Genomic DNA, 19,241 nt, shown 5'->3' on the forward strand with positions numbered 1-19,241 from the left:
AAGTTAAGATAGCCCTAAAGTATCTAGGTTGGTTAAATTTAGCAGTCCAGTCACAGTCCCATGTCTGTCAGAGCTGTCATTTGCTCATCAGCATTCAAAAAATTTAAAATCAACACAATAATATACAGGATCCAGACTCAGTGTATATTTCCCACCTATGTGGTTTTTTTTCTTTTTGTATCACTTTTACTGTCTTTAAAGACTTCATTATTTTTAAGTTATTTCTTTTAATGACACTTATACCCATTTTCTTTTCTTAAGCCTATGCCAATGTTAAACACATTGTAGCTTGTTTAGAGTTTTTTTCTTCTGTCTGAATCTGTCTTTGGTGCATATCTGTCCTTTTCTGACCAATGAGTCGTTAAACTACTAAGCAGCATGGCTAGGACTTTTGCCTCAGCCTTGGTGGCTGGTTCCACTACACTCCTTGGTCTGTGAGAGATGAGCTCTATGCCCCAAGGGCCTGTCCTAGAGCTGCATTTATTAACCAGGAACTACATTCAATCCCCTAGTTCTATGATGCCAGTGCCCAACCTTAGGCAAGCATTCTTACTTAGTTTGCTGGGGTTTGTTGTTGTCTTAGTTTTCCAAGGCCCTATGTGGAAATTTGGGTCCCACATTGGAATGCCTTTTGTAGGCAGACTTTTCTGTTCCATCAGCCAGTTTTCAAATAATTACACAGAGACTTAAATATAAATTATAAATGCTCAGCCGATAGCTTAGGCTTGTCTCCAGACAGCTCTTACAACTTAAATTAACCCATTTCTATTCATCTATGTGCTGCCCCAGGTTCATTTACATCATCTATGAACTTCCCATGTTGCTTCTTAGGTGCCTGGCTCATGACTCTGCACTTCTTCCCAGCATTCTCTCTGTCCCCAAAATCCTGCCTAGCTACCAGCCAATTAGCATTTTATTTTATTAGCAATGAGAGCAGCACATCTTCACAGTGTACAAAAGGATTATTCCACAGCAGACTAAAATATTACAGTTCAGTACTCTGAACTGTGATAGCTACAGTAGTGACTAACTTTTGGGATAGAGCCTCCTCTAAGGATGTATTTTTATCATATAGAAGTCATCAAAATTTATAGAAGTCATCAAAAACTTCTACAAATTTGGAGATCTACATTGAGATCATTAGATAGTTAAAGAATGGCTAGTTACTGAGTTAGGAACAAAAATCAAAGGATATAATTCTTTTGCATTATTCTGTAAAAATGAAAAATTCTTACTTCAAACAAACAAAACTCCTATATTAATCCACATTGACAGCATAGGAGGGTTGCTTTAAAAGTGCATCACTACTAATAATTGGGCTTTGGTGTGTTTTATTCTCCTTGGTGAAGAAGCAAATGAATAGTAGGGGGTTAGTGTGTACATGTAAACAGTTGTGTGATGGAGTATGTCTGTAGCTCCCTTTCTTCTGGGGAGTATTTACTTGTCAGGGCTCTCTGAGTGTCTGGTATCTTCACTACAGTGTCTGCTCTATAGTGCAAGACAGGTTCCTGCAGGCCTTGAATTCTTGTTCCTCATTCTCCTTTATTCAACATTATCAAAGAATTAATGGAAGCTGGCTGTGATGGTGCACGCCTTTAGTCTCAGCACTCAGGAGGCAGAGGCAGGCAGATCTCTGTGAGTTTCTAGGCCAGCCTGTTCTACAAAGTGAGTTCCAGGACAGTCAGGGCTGCTACACTCTGTCTCAGAGAAAGAAAGAAAGAAAGAAAGAAAGAAAGAAAGAAAGAAAGAAAGAAAGAAAGAAAGAGACAGGAAGAAAGAAAAAAATAATTAATGGAATCACGGAGTCCAGTTAACTAAAGCAATTTGGAAGCGGCCACAATGAATTTGGAATCCAGCTCTTAGGACCAAAGCTAGTGTATCCCCTTCCTTCATTGAATGAGAAAAGATCACCCTCAAAATTCTTTTTTAATCCCTTTCTTTTTTAAGTTGGCATACAAAGCAATTGGTTTCACTGTGAAATTTTCATACATATATGTATATATTTATACTTTGTTTTTATTTACCCTTCAACTGTTTTCTTATGCCACGTCTCCTCTTTCTTGTTGTGGAACAATCTTTTTGTAAATGTAAAGATGTGTCACTCTAATTGGTTTAATAAAAAGGTTTAATAGCTGAACGGCCAATAGCTAGGCAGGATTTTGGGGGCACAGAGAACACTGAGAAGAAGGTGGAGTCTCCGAGGAGATACCAGGGATACAGAGCAAGCAACATGGGCTTTACAAATGAAGGTAACCTAGCCACTTAAAAGAATGTACATTAAAAGATATAGGTTAATTTAAGTTCTAAGAACTAGTTAGAAACAAGCCTTACCTTTCATCCAAACTTTCATAATTAATAGTAAGTCTCCATGCCATTATTTGAGCTGGCTGGTGGAACAGAAAAATCCACCCACACTCTCTGGTCTCCTTCCTCTCAAATACTACTGTCTGCTCTCATGTCACAAATACCCCATCATTTTCTTTTGTCCCCCTCTCCCTTCAAAGCCCTGCACCCTCCTCAGTCTCCTTTCTAGTTTCATGCCCTGCACACACTTAGGGGGATGCATTTGTCACAACAAAGACAGGCAAATATTTTTGAAAAGTGTTTGCTCAGCAGTGGGATGGGACCTGAGACATAAGTACGACTTCTAGCCTAGAGAACTGCACTATCTTATGTATTATGCTCCTCGAGCTGAATGTCTCAAAGGACAAGATACTGAGTGAATTGGAAGATAAGAAATTCTTTTTTTTTTTGAAGGGAGAAAACTAATAAAACTACTTTCAACTTTGTCTTAATAATAATCAGCTTGTTGTAAGAAGATGCAAAATGGGTCGTGCTATCGAATGTGGAAACTATCCTGAAGCATTTCCCATTAAGTGAAAATTATTTTCATGTAATTTTTTTTTTAATTTTTTTATTTGAATTAGAAACAAGATTGTTTTACATGTCAATTCCAGTTCCCTCTCCCTCCCCTCCTCCCCTCCCCCCCCAACTAACACCCTACCTATGCCATACCCTTTCTGGTCCCCAGGGAGGGTGAGGCCTTCCATAGGGGGGGGGTCTTCCGAATCTGCCATATCCTTTGGGATAGGGCCTAGGCCCATCCTGTGTGTTTAGGCTCAGGGAGTATTCCTCTATGTGGGATGGGCTCCCAAAGTCCATTCCTATGCTAGGGATAAGTACTGATCTACTACAAGGGGCCCCATAGATTTCCCAGATCTCCTCACTGACAACCACATTCCTGGGGTCTGGATCAGTCCCATGCTGGTTTCCCAGCTATCAGTCTGGGGACCAAGAGCTCTCCCTTGTTCAGATCAGGTGTTTCTGTGGGTTTCACCAGCCTGGTCTGGACCCCTTTGCTCATCACTCGTTCTTCTCTGCAACTGGATTCCAGTTCAGTTCAGTGTTTAGCTGTGGGTGTCTGCTTCTACTTCCACCAGCTGCTGGATAAAGGCTATAGGATGGGATATAAGTTAGTCCTCAATCTCATTATCAGGGGAGGGCATATAAGAAGTTCTTAAGAGACCATGGTAATTCTTATAAAGGAAAGAAATTAATTGGGGGCTTGCTTACAAAATTTGGAGGTGGAAAAGTTAGTCAGGCTGGGCAGTGGTGTCACACCCCTTTGATCCCAGCACTAGAGAAGTAGAGGCTAGTGGATCGCTGAGTTTGAGGCCAGCCTGGTCTACAGAGAAACCCTGTCTTGAAAAACCAAGTTACAGTCACTTGTAATTCAGAAATCAAGCAGGCTGAGTGAGGGTGTATGAGCAGCTGCCTGGGGGAGAAACTTCTGGGATATTCATAAGTGCATGTTTCATTGAGGAGACAATTATGCCTCCCATCTTAACATGCCTTTAGGTTTAGCATAGTTTGTAACATTTCTGGAACAGATAGCTTTCTGAGGTGCATTTTCCTGTCCAGATTTTTGACAGGCCCATTTGGATTAACTCTAGAGGGTCTAATACGATTTTATAATTTTATCTTTTGATCAGTTTAGAGTGTATGTCTCCACTCAGTACCAGAGTTATGACTCAGGTCTCTGAGTCAGAAAAATCTTCAACTGAACATTTTTTAAAATTGAACTTTAAAAAAATGATGAATTAGCCATACTTTACCAGGATATTTATAGCCTTTCCTTGATGGGCCAAAATAAAGCCCTGCTACTCCATCTCTTTCATGTAGCATTTATGGAGTTTATTTTCATAGGCCTCTGGTAACTGTATAACAAGGTATTTTAAATATTGAGGGGCAGTTGTGATACATCCTCCTTTTTTTGTCTTAATTCTAAGAAGAATCAACTGTGGTATTTTCCACTTTCTTAAAATAGGGGTGTTATTAGAGACACAGCAGGCAGGGTCCACAGGGGATTATGGTCTCCAGGCTTGTCTTCGAGCTATCAAACAAAACGACAAGCGTTCTTAAAACAAACATAAAGACACAGGAAGGCAGAGGCAGAGGCCCAAGCCAGGTAACCATAAGCCAAGGATCGCCTGGAGCACCAGACGCTGCAGACACATGGGAAGTTCGGTCACTCCTTGGGGCTTCAAAGGGGACCCCGCCAGCCCAACACTTGTATTTCAGAACTGTTAGACGGTTCTGATGCTTGGCATGATCAAGTTTGCCTGGTTTTCTTTTAACGTGTCTAAGTATTTTGCCTCCATGTACAAGTACACCCAGTGTGTGCGGTGCCCCTGGAGGCCCGAAGAGGTCGCAAGATGCCCTGGAACTGGGTTTACAACGAGCAGCTAGCTATGTACGTGCTGGGATCGAAGCCAGGTCCCCTCCAAGAGGAGAAAGTTGAGCCATCGCTGCAGGCCCTGCGGCCAAGTTTGTTACCTAAATTGCTCCCTCGGTGAAACTGAATAATGCCTTAACTACATATCCTGAAGTGGAAAGGGGGGGTGTATGTTCAACGTATGGTCGACGTTTAAAACGCTAAACTTTTATGGAGAGCTTTTCACAATCGCTGACTGTGCTCAGCTCAGCTCAGATGATTCCCGAGGGTCTTACTGGGTCCCCGAGACTCAAAGCTACAGTGGAGAACAGAACATGGGGAACACGGAGGCTGGTAAAGAAGATTACACAGACCGACGCCGGTAGTTTTTATCCTCCAGGCTAGACTGACGAAAAGGAGACGCAAGTGCAACTCACTCTAGGAGAGCTAACGGAACGTAGCCCGGGATTGCAGAGTTAACGGGGCGGTCCTCGCGAGAAGCGGAGTCTTTCCCAGACTCGGCAGGCTCTAGCGTCACTTTCCGGCGCCACTGTCTCGTCTTCACCAGACGGATCCCTTCAAGGGCCAAAAGCCGCGCAGACCAGCTTTGGCAGTGCGGCGAGGGTGACCAATAGAAACCGGGGACCTCGCGTTTCCTCCTAAGCTCCACCCCTTGACCCCAAGCGCCGTGGCGGAAGAATACAATCAGAGGACCTGGGGCGGGACCAAACACGGAAGCGGAAGCGGCGGGAGGTGGCGGAACTCTGCGAGCTTCTGGCACACGTGTGCGGTGAGTGCTGCGGGGAGGGAGATGCAGGCGGTGCGGACGGGAGATGCAGGCGGTGCGGACGGGAGATGCAGGCAGTGCGGGACGCCTTCCGCGGGCTGCTCTGCAGCCGGGAGACTCTGCGGGGCCGTGGGCGAGCGGGCTCGGAGTTGGGGGATTGGCGGGAGCCCGGCGACAGCAGGGGTTAAGCCCACCCCGTTACAATGCTTAATGCAGAGCTGGAGGAACTAACTTGGCTTTCAAACCCCGGCCGGTGCGTCACGGTCACCCTGCCCGTCCTGTGGCAGACCTTGTGCACAGGAGCTGGGCAGGGAAAACTGAAGAAGCGACCCATAAACAGACCTAAAGCAAGATGGGAGGCAAAAGTATTTTAGGCAGGGCTGAGGGGTAAGTCCCGGTAGTCTGAATTCGTGGTACCCCGGACAAGATATAGGGAAGAGTAGGCGTTTAGAGACCATGGTGTCGGGTTTCTGTATTCTTGTGTGTTGGGAAGCGTTGTTCTTTATGTTCCTAAGCACGTAAAACGTCTTAGGACTATTAGAAAAAAAGCGGGAGGTTGCTTGCGACAGGCCTTGATACTCAAAAGGAAAACATGTACTTAATTTGCGAGTTCGGTAAGGAGATTTTTGAGCGTTTGTATTGAGTATTGGTAATGGAGATAAATGTATATAAGAGAATTGTAGGGTAACTTACTGATAGGTTACAGGTGACTGGCATATAAAAGAAGTAAATGTCGGGAACAGTGCCGGAAAGTAGATGATGCCCCACTGGCTACGGTGAGAATGGGCAGTATCATTGGGTAGTTTGCAGTGGGAATGCAGAGAATTACATTTCAGATATTAAGCCTAAGGTGCCAGTTATATGCATATTCAAAAAGTGTCCAGGACAAGTCTAGGAAGTAAAACCTAATTTGCTTGACTTTGCCTTTGGGTTGGTCATAAATTAATTTGGTAGTGAAGATACTTGGCAAATACTGCTTTAAGTGATCAAGGTTAACTTCAGGAGTGCATCGTGTTGCTACATTGCTTTGGTACTTCTTTGCTATCTGGAATGCCCAAGCCCAAGCATAACCTCAGCCTAGTCATGAAAATCTTAGTCGCAAAGAGGACATAACCTGAAAAATACAGAGAAAACATGATGACTAAATTAACTGTATCTTGGGATAGGAAAAGGACATGAATGGGAAATTGATATACAAGTAAACCTTATTATACTAGTGTTAATTTCTTAGTTTTATTACAGTGCCATATGTTAACAATGGGGGAAGCTGGGTAAATGATCTATAGGCTCTATCTTTTTAACTTTTTGTAAGATACATTGTTTTAAAATAAAGTATGCAGATTTAATATCTAAATAAAGGTATTCAAAGGCCAGTGGCACAGTTGGTTAGCTTGTGGTATTTGAATGAAACCTACATGCAGAAATGCAAGTGATAAAATGACTATACAATTTAAAATGTCCAGTAGGAAACTTGAGTAGCTCCAGTGTTGGAATTATAAATACACATCATTATATACTTTCTATGCAGTTCTAGACATCGAACCCAGGGCATGTTCCAGTGTTCCCTGGAGAAAGTGATTCAATCAGGTTTGGAAAGTCTTGTATATTTCAGTGTTTGTTTTCCAATGGGTAGTTCATAGTAGCAAATTAAGAACTTGGAAAATCTTTCCTTACTTGCTGACTATTGCTATTTAATTTACTATTTCTCAAATACATTTTAATGTGGAACCCTGCTTTTTTTTTCTTCCCAAGACTTTCAAGTATTCTGAAGAATTAATCATGTTTTGTTTTGATTTTTGAAACAATATCTCACTATGTATCCCAGACTAGCCTCTAGTTTATGTTGCCACAGTGATTCATCTGCCTCAGTCTCTCATAGCTAGGATTACATCCAGCACAAAATTAAATCATGCCTGGAGGTAGTAGTGCATGTATTTAATTCCAGCACTCTAGGGAGGCAAAGGCTGTCGCATCTCCGTGAGTTCGAGGCCAGCCTGGTCTACGGAGCTAGTTCCAGCACAGCTAGGGTTGTTACACAGAGAAACCCTGTCTCAAAAAAAAAAAAAAAAAAAAAAAAAACAAGAAAAAATTAATTCAGGAATGGATATTTCTAATCTGGAAACATTGTCTAGGACTTCTGCAGGTGACTCTTAAGGTCATTTAGAAATGGGTGAGCATGTAACCATGCTCGAACATTTTCGAAATGTAGACATGAGCCTGGTGGCATTTGCCTTTGTATCCATTAGTGTTCTGCTCCTTCCAAAGCTTGTAGGTTGGTGAGAGGTGTCTGCTACTTTACCTATGCCCAGTGAAGGTCACTGAAGCCAACAGGTGATATGTTAGGCAGATCCCTCTCAATTAAATATTAAATAGTTCAGTGTGACTTGGAGGTCAGCAGGTCATCTGACTGCCTCTAAAACAGTTGGCCAATAACATTTGTTTTCGATTTATTGGGTTTTCTTTTATTAAATTGCAACATGTGCAAAATGCATCGTGTTACTGGTTCCTGGCTTTTTAAGGTAGATGCCCAAGGAATCAAAGGGTAATATCACCATTACTCATCACCAAGCCTTCCCAGGTTAAAAGCTGCAGACAGTGTTTATTCTTAATAGTGGTCTATATTAGCCAGTGCTTTGCTTAAGTGTTGCCTCCAGGTGTCACACTAGCCAGGGTGTGTGCATGTCCTGCGTTCTTGTATTGGTATCTTTTGTGCCCTCTGTTTTAATGTCTTAGAAGTAATCATGTACTTGGTGGACTTGAGAACCACCAGGCTGTGCCTGGATGCTTTATCCTGTGTCTGCACTTAAGGACTGTGTGCTGCACTATTTAATGACTCTTATTGGATAGCAATTCAGTGATTCTTTATGGTTTTGGCTTTTGTTTTCCAGAATTGCTATGATGGAAGTCAAAGAGAAGAAAAAATTCACAGGAAAAAGTCCAAAGACAGCACAAGGAAAGACTAGATTTCATAAAAACCGTGGTAAGAGAGCCTTCTCCACATGCTTCCCGTGTGCTCATTACTGTGAAGATGTGGTGTGTCTGTGGTGGGGGGAGGTTTGTGTTGGGTACTGAGCTCTTCATGGGCTAGGATTACAATAAACATGGTAGAAAGAAGTCACCACTGCTGTCCATAAGTTAACCTGTTAGAAATTGCCAGAATAATTGAGGAATGTTTTATTCATGAAGGAACTTTTGTGTCAGCAATATTCACATTTGTTCACTATACAATTCATTTTCATGTTTGATGGGCTGAAGCTGGCTAGTACACTCAGCTTTTACCTTCTGAATTTTAAAATGGTGATGTCTCTACTAGTCCATCAGGTGTCAGTATTGCAGAGTAGAAGAATCCAGGCCTATATAGATAAGTGTGTCCTAAGCAGTCTTATGCTTTCCCTTGTAGTGGTCTTAAGGCATAGCTATTGTTGTCATCCTGTCTGTTAGATATGTATAAGCTTTTTGACTAAAACTTTTATCCAAATAATTTTATTATAGGCTTAAAGATTTTTCTTAAAATTAGACATTTTCAGAAATACATTTTAATTCATTTTTATGATATGCTTTCTTAACTTCAGTAACTATCTTATTGAACCATTGAGGTTTTAATATAAATATTAAGGGTAGAACAAATAAGACAGAGTGGAAAGGTGCTTACTATTTTATGTCTGGAATATGCTTAAAACTGCAGAAATATGCCATGCTAGCAATAGTGGTTTCTAGGAAAAATTATAGTTTATTATTAATTCCGCTACTTCCTGGGGTTTACATAGTTAACCTATACAATTTTATAATCAGAAAGTTTTCTCTTAATTTAGGTTTGATTATTTAAATGCTAATTTATTCAAAAGGGTTAATGTTTATTTGAGAGTAAGGCATGTAGTTCTCTTCAGCATACAGTTGAGTAGGTACCAGTTAGGCTCAGAACTAATATGTATTCATCGTTATCACTAGATTCTGGTTCTTCAAAGACATTCCCACAGAAAGTTGTCAAGGAAGGTGGCCCTAAAGTGTCATCTAAGAACTTTGAGAAAGGTGCCACAAAACCTGGCAAAAAGGGTGTGAAGCAGTTCAAGAACAAGCCACAAGGGGGCAAAGGACCGAAGGACAAATTCCAGAAGCCAAATACATTCAACAAGAAGAGGAAGTTCCAGCCAGATGGTAAAAGCGACGGTAAGCATGACTCTTAGAGGGATGACTAGACCTTGGTACCCAGGTCCTCTGCTGTGTCAGCGACTGCCTGCCTGTCCTTGCTCCTAGACAGGCAGCATTTTGGAGTGGAAGGAAGGCAGCACAGAAGGGCTTAAGTAAACAACAGCATGCTTCCTCATCAAAACATCTTGTTCTGGTGCTGGTGAGATGTCTCGGCAGTTAAGAGCACTTGTTCTTGTGGAGGACTTGAGTTTGATTCCTAGCACCTTCATGGTGCCTCAAAACCATCTGCAACTCCAGTTCAAGATGTTCTGTGTCCTCTTCTGACCTCAGGCACTAAGCACACATGTGGTGCACGTACATACCTGCAAGCAAAGCACTTGTAAAAATGAATCTAAAAATGTTTTTAAACTTTCTCATGCTTAGAGATCTTCATTTCTTTAGCCAAGGAATTAAGCTAAGTTGTGTCTTTTGCAGGAAACTTAAAACTTTCCTTTCTGAAAGCCAAACTGAAAACTTATTTGTTCATTCATTCATCACATACTTACCTTTTTTTCACTTTTTTAAAGACATTGTCTCACTCTGTAGCTCTGGGTATCCTGGAACTTGCCATGTAGACCAGGCTGGCCTTGGATTCACAGATCTACCTTGTATGCACTATCATGTCCAGGTAACTTGTTTATTCATTGTGTTGAGAGATAGGTAGTTTTAAAATCAGTAACAGAACAGGGCCAAACTGATTGTAGAAACTGACCTTAAAGACACAGTGTGCTCCAGCTAAATTGCCAGTTGTGTTGAATTAAGAGATTTGTAGACTCTGTCCTTATGCTGCCTAGACCAGTCAATATGAACAGCTCGTTAGATGGTTGGCATTTAGTAATAGTTCTGGGTATGTGGTCCACACCTAATAGATTTAGCCATTTCATTCCTTCAGGACAAATTGCTCCCTAATGAGAATTGTTCCTGGGGCTTCTGTTTGTCTTTAGCATAAACTGCCAATCTTTTTGTTGTGATATCCATGGAATCACTTCTCACCAGCAATTGTACACCAGCTCAGTTGTACATCATGGCCTGGATGTGCCTAGTCCCTTATTGGTTTCAGGCAAGCAGCTTCTATATACTGAACTACATATTCCATCCTGTGCCATTGTGAGAGTTTTTGGATTATTTCCCTAACACAGCGTGTGTTCTTACATCGCTCCATACCTGCCAGCTGAGATTATTGCCTGGCACATTGTCTGTCTAGCCCTCTAACCTGCTCCTTAATTCTTCAGTTTGTCTAAGGATTGCTTGCTGGAGGAGGGACAGCATGCTTGAGGTGAGGGAGAGGAATTTCTCTCAGTGTGTCTACAAAACCTTTCCCCACTCCAGTCGGGTTTTTTCTTCCTTTCCCCTATGCCCAATATTTGTTCCAATAGCTTTTTTTCCTCCTCTTTTTGTAGCTTGTGTGATAGTTTTAATGGGGAATGCAGAGAATCTAATAATGTTAAGTATAAACGCTAAGATTTTTGCATTTTAAAGATCAAAACAGAGAAGAAAAGGGGCAAAAAGGAAATAATTGCTATTTATACCTAGGTTTTAGTGTGACTTAGTTTACTTTTTATTGTTTTGGTTTTTGTAGTGAGTGAATTTTATGATCAGAGAGGTTTAGACATAACTAAATTCCAAAGGATTTGGGGAGAGATACTTATTTAAAGAGTAGTCTAATGAAATATTCATTTCATCTATCTCATTGGTTGGTTTTGTTGTTTAATAATATAAGTAAGTTTCAAAGATACAGGAATAGGTAGATACTCAATTTTTATATCATCACTCTGTGGAAGCTTGCTATGTGTTGTCATGAGTGAAAGTAGGTTGTCCCTGGATTTGTATCTTGTTCTATCACTGGGTGGCCTTGGATGAATGACTTACTGTGTGATATCTAGTATAAAGGGGGTAATCAAAGTTGTACCCACCTCACACTGTAAGAATTAAATAATGCATGGCAGCACTGCTCTCCTAACGGTGTTTTACTTCTGGTTTTGTTTTATTTTTGATATTTGGATTGAATGAGGAACCTCATACATGCAAGTGCTGTACCACTGAGCTTCACCACCAAATTATATTTCCCCCTTGTAGCTTCTAGAATGAGTATTGGTCCTGGTGATTGCTCTCTGTACTGAATTCGTATTCATATATAGTATTTGGAACGTTAAATGCATTGAATCTAATTCTAGAATCAGCAGCCAAGAAACCCAAATGGGATGACTTCAAAAAGAAGAAGAAAGAGCTGAAGCAGAGCAGGCAGCTCAGTGATAAGACCAACTATGACATCGTGGTTCGAGCAAAGCACATTTGGGAGAGCTTGAGAAGGTACTGGCACTTAACAGTGTCGTTGTTAGTCTGTCCGAGACAAGGGAAACACAAAGGTTTGCCCTGTAAACTGACAGATGTTCTAAACATCAAAGACACACCTGGTTTCTTTGATGCATGCTCAGTCCCCTGTCACAGCAGCAGTGTGGGTGTGCTGAGTGCAGAAATGTGTGAAATCATTAAGATAGTGTTAGATAACTTTATGGAAATGATGGGAGTCAAATGGATTTGATATCTATCCTGAAGGATTTCTCAGAAAATGAAGGGCAATTTCTTATCAGCTAGGTTTTGAGATGCTTTAAGTATTTGCTATCTCAGATTGTTTTATTATTTTTCTTTGCTTCTGAAGTTCTGGCTGTTAAGATTTAGATTGATGCATAAAATTATACCTTATGAGATGAGTTCCTGCCTCTGAGAAAATTACTTTTGTCTGGCTGCTCCAGAATAATAATTTTAATGTCAGAGGTCTGCTGCCTTCAAAGGAAAAACCACACTGAACTGTCGAATGTATATTGCATGCTGTTTGGTTTTCATGTTTAAAATAATTTCACCTGCCCTTCTTCTGCAGAAAAGACTGTGATAAAGAAAAAAGAAGGAAGCTGATGAGTGATTTGCAGAAATTGATTCAAGGGAAAATTAAAACTGTGAGTAGAATGTGCTCATTCCAGTTTTTTAAAAACTCCAGTTTCTTTGCTCTTAGGGAAGCATGTTCTTTGTATGTGGTTATGGTTATCAATGCAGCAACAGTTCAGGATTGGTCTGTCCCACGTCAGTACCTGGTAATTCATAAGGAAATGAAACCACAGTTCATGGAATCCTTGTGGGTGTAGTTTTAATTAGTACTGGAATTTGAAAGGTGGTAGACTTTTCTGTCTCTTGCATCTATTTCAACTATGAAATGTGATAGGAAGCAAAGCCAAACAACAGCACACCATATAATTAGCATATTTCTGTCTCAAACAGGCTAGTGCAGTTTAAGCTGAAAAAGTAAATTGTAATAAATGGTGTAAATAGTAGAGCATGATGAATGGTTCAGACATTCTGAGTCTAGAAAGCTGCAACTGTTGCCTACAGATTGCTTTCGCACATGACTCGACACGTGTGATCCAGTGCTTCATTCAGTATGGAAATGAAGAGCAGAGGAAGCAGGCTTTTGAAGAACTACAAGGTATTGTTAATATAAAGTGTTTTTTATTGCTTGTGATAAAGTCACTTGTTTTCTTTTGGAATGCCGAAGATTATCCAAGAAAGTTGTTCCATGTTTTCTGCAACACTGTTTTCGTTGCTGTGCTACTTTGCCAGCCAAGTTGAGTGAGCCATGTTCCAGAATCATGCTTGTGTTTCTGTCTTTTCTTTTTTTCTGGAGAATTGAAGTGAGGCTACCAGGTCATGTTTTGTTTTGTTTTATCCTACCAGGTGACTTGGTTGAACTAAGTAAAGCCAAATATTCCAGGAATATTGTCAAGAAATTTCTCATGTATGGGTAAGTTGTTATAAAGTGTATTTTTTGCTTGGCTTTCAGTTTTGTGGATTCATCTTTGCCCAAATGTTACTTTAAGATCTCTGGTCTTAGTAATTACCTCCAAACACTTGTGTTTTTCCTAGGGCACAACACCTTAAAATAACTGAAATTGACTAAAATCTTAGTGCTGCTTTCCCTATTGTTGAGGACCTACTTTTATATATTCAAGCTAAAGAGCAAAGCATTGGAATAATTCACCTAAGTTACCAGTATTTAGAGTGTAGAAAGTTGAGAAGGGCAGATGAACAAACCCTGAGGTAGACAGACCATTGTGTTAGCACGTGCCAGGGCAGGATGATTTTCTGAATGCTGTGCTGCTGGGTCTTACCTAGACGGCCTTTCAGGTGTGAGAATCAGAATACCATAGCGGCAAGAATTCTTGGTGAGTATTAGGTGCTCAAATTCTTTAGAATGAATCCTGTTTTTAAGAAAGTAGTAGTTTATTTTATTTCCATTTGCCTCCTTGATTCTGTCCTTCCCTGACTTTCCTTGTGGTCTAGTTGAAGGAACTGAGGGGGCACTTCCTGTGTGCGCTGCTCGCTGTTCTTGATGCAGCTTAGTTCATCTGATTCTCACAGCAGCTATGTTTGTATTGTGAATGGAGAAGCTAAAGACTCTAGGGCTGGAGCTGGAGCTTAGTGGTAGAACATTCACCTTGCTTGCATGAGGTCCTAGGTTCAGTCCCCAGTACTGCCAATAATAAATTAAGAAAGAACCTGCTTGCCTCTTTGAGTTGGTTGGCAGAACTGAGCTTTCTCACTGAGGACTGCAGCCTACTTTGTCTTCTATAAACATTGAAAGTGCATGCCGTTTGATTTGCCCACTCAAAAGCTTTCCTATATAGGAGAACTCCCTTCTGTAACACAATTATTGGTGAGTTGAGGTTTGGAAAGTTGTGGGTTTGTTTTTACCCAGCCTTCTTCTGTCATTTACTTTTTCTGCGTTCTTTTGACTTTAGAAGTAAACCACAGATAGCAGAGATAATCAGAAGTTTTAAAGGTCACGTGAGGAAGATGCTGCGACATTCAGAGGCATCAGCCATCGTGGAGTATGCGTACAATGACAAAGCCATTTTGGAACAGAGGAACATGCTGACCGAGGAGCTCTATGGGAACACGTTTCAGCTTTACAAGGTGGCCTTTCTGGTGTTCTTTCCCTCTGTGTTTATTTTTCTGTGTGGTTTCTAAGTTTCAGGGTCCTGTATTTAAGATATGTTTTTACCAAGCTGTGTTCTCCTAGATTATATTGTCTATGCAGTAGGGAGCAAGTGGTCACTCCATGCTTTCTCCTCCTGAATGCTGCCTTTAAATCATCTTTGGATCATTCCATTTTTGTTGCTTCCAGCTGGTGTGTGTGTGTGTGTTGCTTCATCATGTCTCTTTCTGCAGTAGCTCTGAGGTGCACTGGGCTTCCTCTTGTTACTTGTCTCATATTTCTTCCTGGTTTTGCCTTACCTTTGTCTGCATTGGCTCTGGAGAAGAAGGGTTCTAGCGATTTGGCATTGGATGGAATATAAAGTTTAATCTGAGACCAGCCAGTGATGGAACTAGTATTGCACGATTTCAAACCTGGGGGCATGAGTGTACAGCTTCAGTTCCTAAGTTGAATTGCTGCAACATTGCTATTGTGACACATAGCTTTGGGAACATCTGGCAATTATAAAACGCACCAAGGCAAGGATTTTTGATTAGGTACATGCCAGGTGCTTGGTAAGACCTGATAGCTGGCAATTTGGTTGGCGGTTAAACTGGCTCTTGAAGTACAACCAGCTCCCATTTCCCTGACTTCCACATCTTATGACTCAACCAACCAAAACCATTAAGAAAAAAAATTATGAAAAAAATAAGTGCCAGGTGGTGATGATACCCAGTCTTTCATCCCCATCACTCAGGAGGTAGAGGAAAAGTGGATCGATGAGTTCAAGGCCAGCCTGCTCTACAGAGCAAGTTCCAGGACAGCCAGGGCTAGACAGAGAAACCCTGTACTGAAAAACCAAAAGGGGGGAAAATGTATGTCTGTACTAGACATGTATAGATTTTGTTCCTTATTGTTTTGTAAAAACATAGTATATATAATAACTATTTGCTGAGCGTTTATGTTTTGTTATGTCATGTAGGTAGCCTTGAGATGGTTTAAAATATACTGAAGGATCGTATGGGTTGTATATAAATACTTTGTTGTGGGACTGTTAATATCACCAGGTTTTTGATTCAGTGGAAGTTGCTAGAGCCAACCCTCTGCAGGGATGCTCACACACTGGCAGGTGGATAGACGGAGACTCCCAATCTTTGAGGAACTGTTCTGTGGACATTCGTTCTAGAACTGTGAAACACTGCAAACTTACTTTAAAATGTTTAACATGGCTGTAGTTCTGGCTTGTTTTGAAGTGATGATATTGGTAGGCATTTGATTTTTCTTCTGTTTCAGTCAGCAGATCACCCAACTCTGGGCAAGGTGCTGGAGGTGCAGCCGGGAAAGCTAGAGCTTATTATGGATGAAATGAAGCAGATTCTGACTCCGATGGCCCAGAAGTAAGAAAGGCTTGATATTTACAGAATGAGAGGTGTTTGAAGGAGCCACATTTTACAGAATCCTTGATGGAAGGGAGGCATTTTCCTCCCTACTGTTAATAATCCATCATAAATAAGAGTATAAAACATTTTGTTGGAAACTTCTTGATGCAGGTAGACATGACTCTTGATATTGTGTCTTATTGGCCAATTTGTTATGATGGTTGTAAACATTCTTAAAATGATAAAACTTTTTTTTTCTTCAAAGTAAAGTGTTATACTGAACCTTTTTATGTTATATAGCTTTATACAATTTATTGTTTAAACTGCACTGTAGACTTAGAAGTTTGTGCTTGTTGCCTTCATGGACCAGGCAGGATTCGATGCTGCAGCTGACCTTGTTCTGATGATGGAACACGCAGAAACTAGTGACTAGTGTATCATCTTGCTGTAGGGCCTGGAAATGTGTATCCTGCTCTTGGTTGTGATGTCACTAAACCAGTGTTACAGTCTAAATTTTTTTAACATCTTAGTATTGCTGAAAGATACATTTGATCTGTGACAAATTGTATTTAGTAAAAACCATTTCACATAGATGATTTTAGGACTGACAGGGTTACCTGTCTTTGTGTTGCTGTTTCGCTAGATATGATTCTCTTTCTTTCCATTTGCAGGGAAGCTGTGATTAAGCACTCCCTGGTCCATAAAGTGTTCTTGGACTTTTTTACCTATGCACCCCCAAAACTTCGATCAGTAAGTCCTTGGTTTCTGTCTTTGCATTGGTATAAAACCAGGGTGGTGGCACACACTTTTGAGATTTGGTATTTGGGGGCCCTGAGATAGGAGGATAACTGTGACTTTGAGGTTAACCTGGGCTCCAAAGTAAGCTCTAAGCCAGCCTGGACTGTGGTGTGAGATTGCACTCACAAAAACAAAAGCAAACTGAAAGTGGGAAGGGAAAGCCATTGGGACTTGCAAGGCTGCTCAGTTCTTTAGAAATTCCAGGGTTCCTTTCTCGCTTAGATGAGCACTATTTAGGCACTGATCTGCTAAATCTCTTTAATTCCAGTCCTCCCTACCCCCCAAAAAAAGAAAAGAATTTTCCCTAGTTCTATTAATGGCACTGAAATTTTATATTTTAGTTACAATTCAGAGAGTCTCCTAGCTAATCTAATCTGGAAGGTAATTTACATTGGAGGATTCTTCAGTGTTCCAGTAGTGTTAAATTTTTTATTTATTTTTTTTAAAAAACCATGCCTACTTTGAAAGGTTAAGGGAGGATACTTAATGTGAAACGAAATGGTCCATGAAAGCCTGGATCTTAAATGACAGAAGGCAGAGGGCCAGTGAAGGTAGTTGTAGTTGCACTGCCCTTCAAGTCAGCAGTGGGAATACAAATGAGAATCCATGCTTTAGTTCCTGAACTTTGCTTGCCTCATCCAGCTGTGACCTGTTGTCCACTGGTGCTCATTTTCTAATCACAAGGTCTGACTGAAACAACACATCTGATTTCTCTTAAAATTCTGGGGAATTTTGAAGCCCTCCAATTAGCATATAGAATAATTTCTCTTCAGCCCCCCAGTCTTGTGACCCAAAGAACAGCACTTGCTCTCTTAGGAATTTCCCTCTTCCCTTGTAGAACTCAATACTGTGAAGTTTTTGTATTGAGAGTTTGGGGAACAGTAGAAGACCACATTCAGTCATAGCAAACATTCCGAGTGGCATAAGGTGATGAGACCTTGGAAGCATAATTGGAGCCTGAGTTACCCTCCAGCTTTTTATTCATTCTTTGAGGATTTCATAATGTATGTAATGTAATTTGATCATATTAATCCTAATTTCCTCCAGATCTATCCCCCCCATTCCACTCCATTTTTTTTTTTTTTTAAATAACTCACGGAATTAAGTTTGGGCTCCCCATATACTCACAGTTGTGGGACCATCTGCTGACCATACTGTTAAAGATTGTCTTCTTCCTATATAAGCTATCCGCAGCTATCAGAAGCGCTTAAGCTCCTGGTGGGTGTTTGTGAGTCTCTCCTCCCCCAAGCTAGAATGTTGACTGGCAGCACTACTGCTGTGAGTTCATGGATACAGTGATCTGGTCCAGGAAACTGTTGTCACTGTGTCTCCTAGAATCTTTCCACCCACTCTGCCACAGTATCACCTAAGCCTTGAGTGGGGGAGCTGATCTACACGTCCCATTTAAGGAGGAGCACCTTTGGAGGAATTCTGAAATTTCCCCTGAAATCTAGTCTTGAGATTCACCCCAGGAGAGGGTGGTACCTTAGGGTGAAGTACAGCTCTTTCTCTTTCCAGACTTTGTATGTGTTCCCCTGATGTAAAATTTTTAATTCAGGATCCCTATAGCTATTGGGTTCCAGAACTCATTTATAAAATATCCTAGGTGCTCAGACTTTGAAAATAAGAAATTAAATGGTTTTTTCCCCCCCTTCAATTTTTATAAAAAGGTTATCTGTGGGTAATGTCCTGTCCTAAATGTTAGGTCAGAGAGTTCATTGAGAAATATTAGTTAAGTGTTTTGGTACACAGTTCATATGACTTGTAGAGTGGTCCGGTCCTGAGGCAAACTATATCACAGACACTTTGGTCAGGATGAGTTTTGGTTGTGTTTGTCATATACACATGTGGAGGAGTGTGTTCTTCCCCAGCTGTTGTGTCCAACACCCCCTTAGAACCGCTACCCCTGCTGCTGTTTCTGTATTCATTGCAGTTTATCACACGGCGCCTGTTAGTACTTTCAAATAGATATAAGGGAAATTATGCTGTTTATTGGAAATTGCTAGGAGCTGCATTTTGCTGCTTTTTTGGAAAAGAATGTGTCTAGAAAGAGGCTGGCTGTAAAATTAAAGCCTGCAGTGTTGGCTGCCTCGGCTCCTTCCTTATCATTCTCTGCCTTACTGTTCTCCAGGAATTAATTGAAGCCATCCGGGAAGCAGTGGTATACCTAGCCCACACACACGATGGTGCCAGAGTGGCCATGCACTGCTTGTGGCATGGTACACCCAAGGTAAGTGTCAGAGCCATGCCTTACCTGCCGTCTGGGACTTGATCCTTAAACTTTGAGTCAGCTGCCTTTAGTCTTACTTTGATTCCCAGTTGTACAGAAGTGTCATATTCTGGAAGTTGTGTCTCAGGGCCTTCCAGGGCTTTGGCATTTTCTTGGGGCCCTGTATTTTTCTCTGCTTT

General features: G+C 41.1%; 1 protein-coding gene across 3 annotated transcripts in view; it reads left to right on the plus strand.

The window, feature by feature from the left end:
- Positions 1-5,371: 5,371 nt before the first annotated feature.
- The window catches only part of Pum3 (pumilio RNA binding family member 3), a 30,956-nt gene continuing 17,086 nt past the window's right edge, over positions 5,372-19,241 (plus strand). The window contains exons 1-11 of one of the 3 annotated variants that reach the window (XM_027406467.2): positions 5,372-5,504; positions 8,390-8,481; positions 9,450-9,668; positions 11,864-11,999; positions 12,568-12,643; positions 13,074-13,167; positions 13,416-13,482; positions 14,480-14,654; positions 15,949-16,052; positions 16,706-16,784; positions 18,964-19,062. In XM_027406467.2, coding sequence (XP_027262268.1) covers positions 8,397-8,481; positions 9,450-9,668; positions 11,864-11,999; positions 12,568-12,643; positions 13,074-13,167; positions 13,416-13,482; positions 14,480-14,654; positions 15,949-16,052; positions 16,706-16,784; positions 18,964-19,062 — 1,134 coding nt within the window. In that variant the 5' untranslated portion in view covers positions 5,372-5,504; positions 8,390-8,396. Of the gene's footprint in view, positions 5,505-5,699; positions 5,889-6,141; positions 6,278-8,389; positions 8,482-9,449; positions 9,669-11,863; positions 12,000-12,567; positions 12,644-13,073; positions 13,168-13,415; positions 13,483-14,479; positions 14,655-15,948; positions 16,053-16,705; positions 16,785-18,963; positions 19,063-19,241 lie in introns of those variants that run through there. The other 2 variants (XM_035441898.1, XM_027406466.2) reach the window with 2 other exon arrangements.

The sequence above is a fragment of the Cricetulus griseus genome, chromosome 3, assembly GCF_003668045.3.
Source record: "Cricetulus griseus strain 17A/GY chromosome 3, alternate assembly CriGri-PICRH-1.0, whole genome shotgun sequence".
Classification (NCBI taxonomy): domain Eukaryota; kingdom Metazoa; phylum Chordata; class Mammalia; order Rodentia; family Cricetidae; genus Cricetulus; species Cricetulus griseus.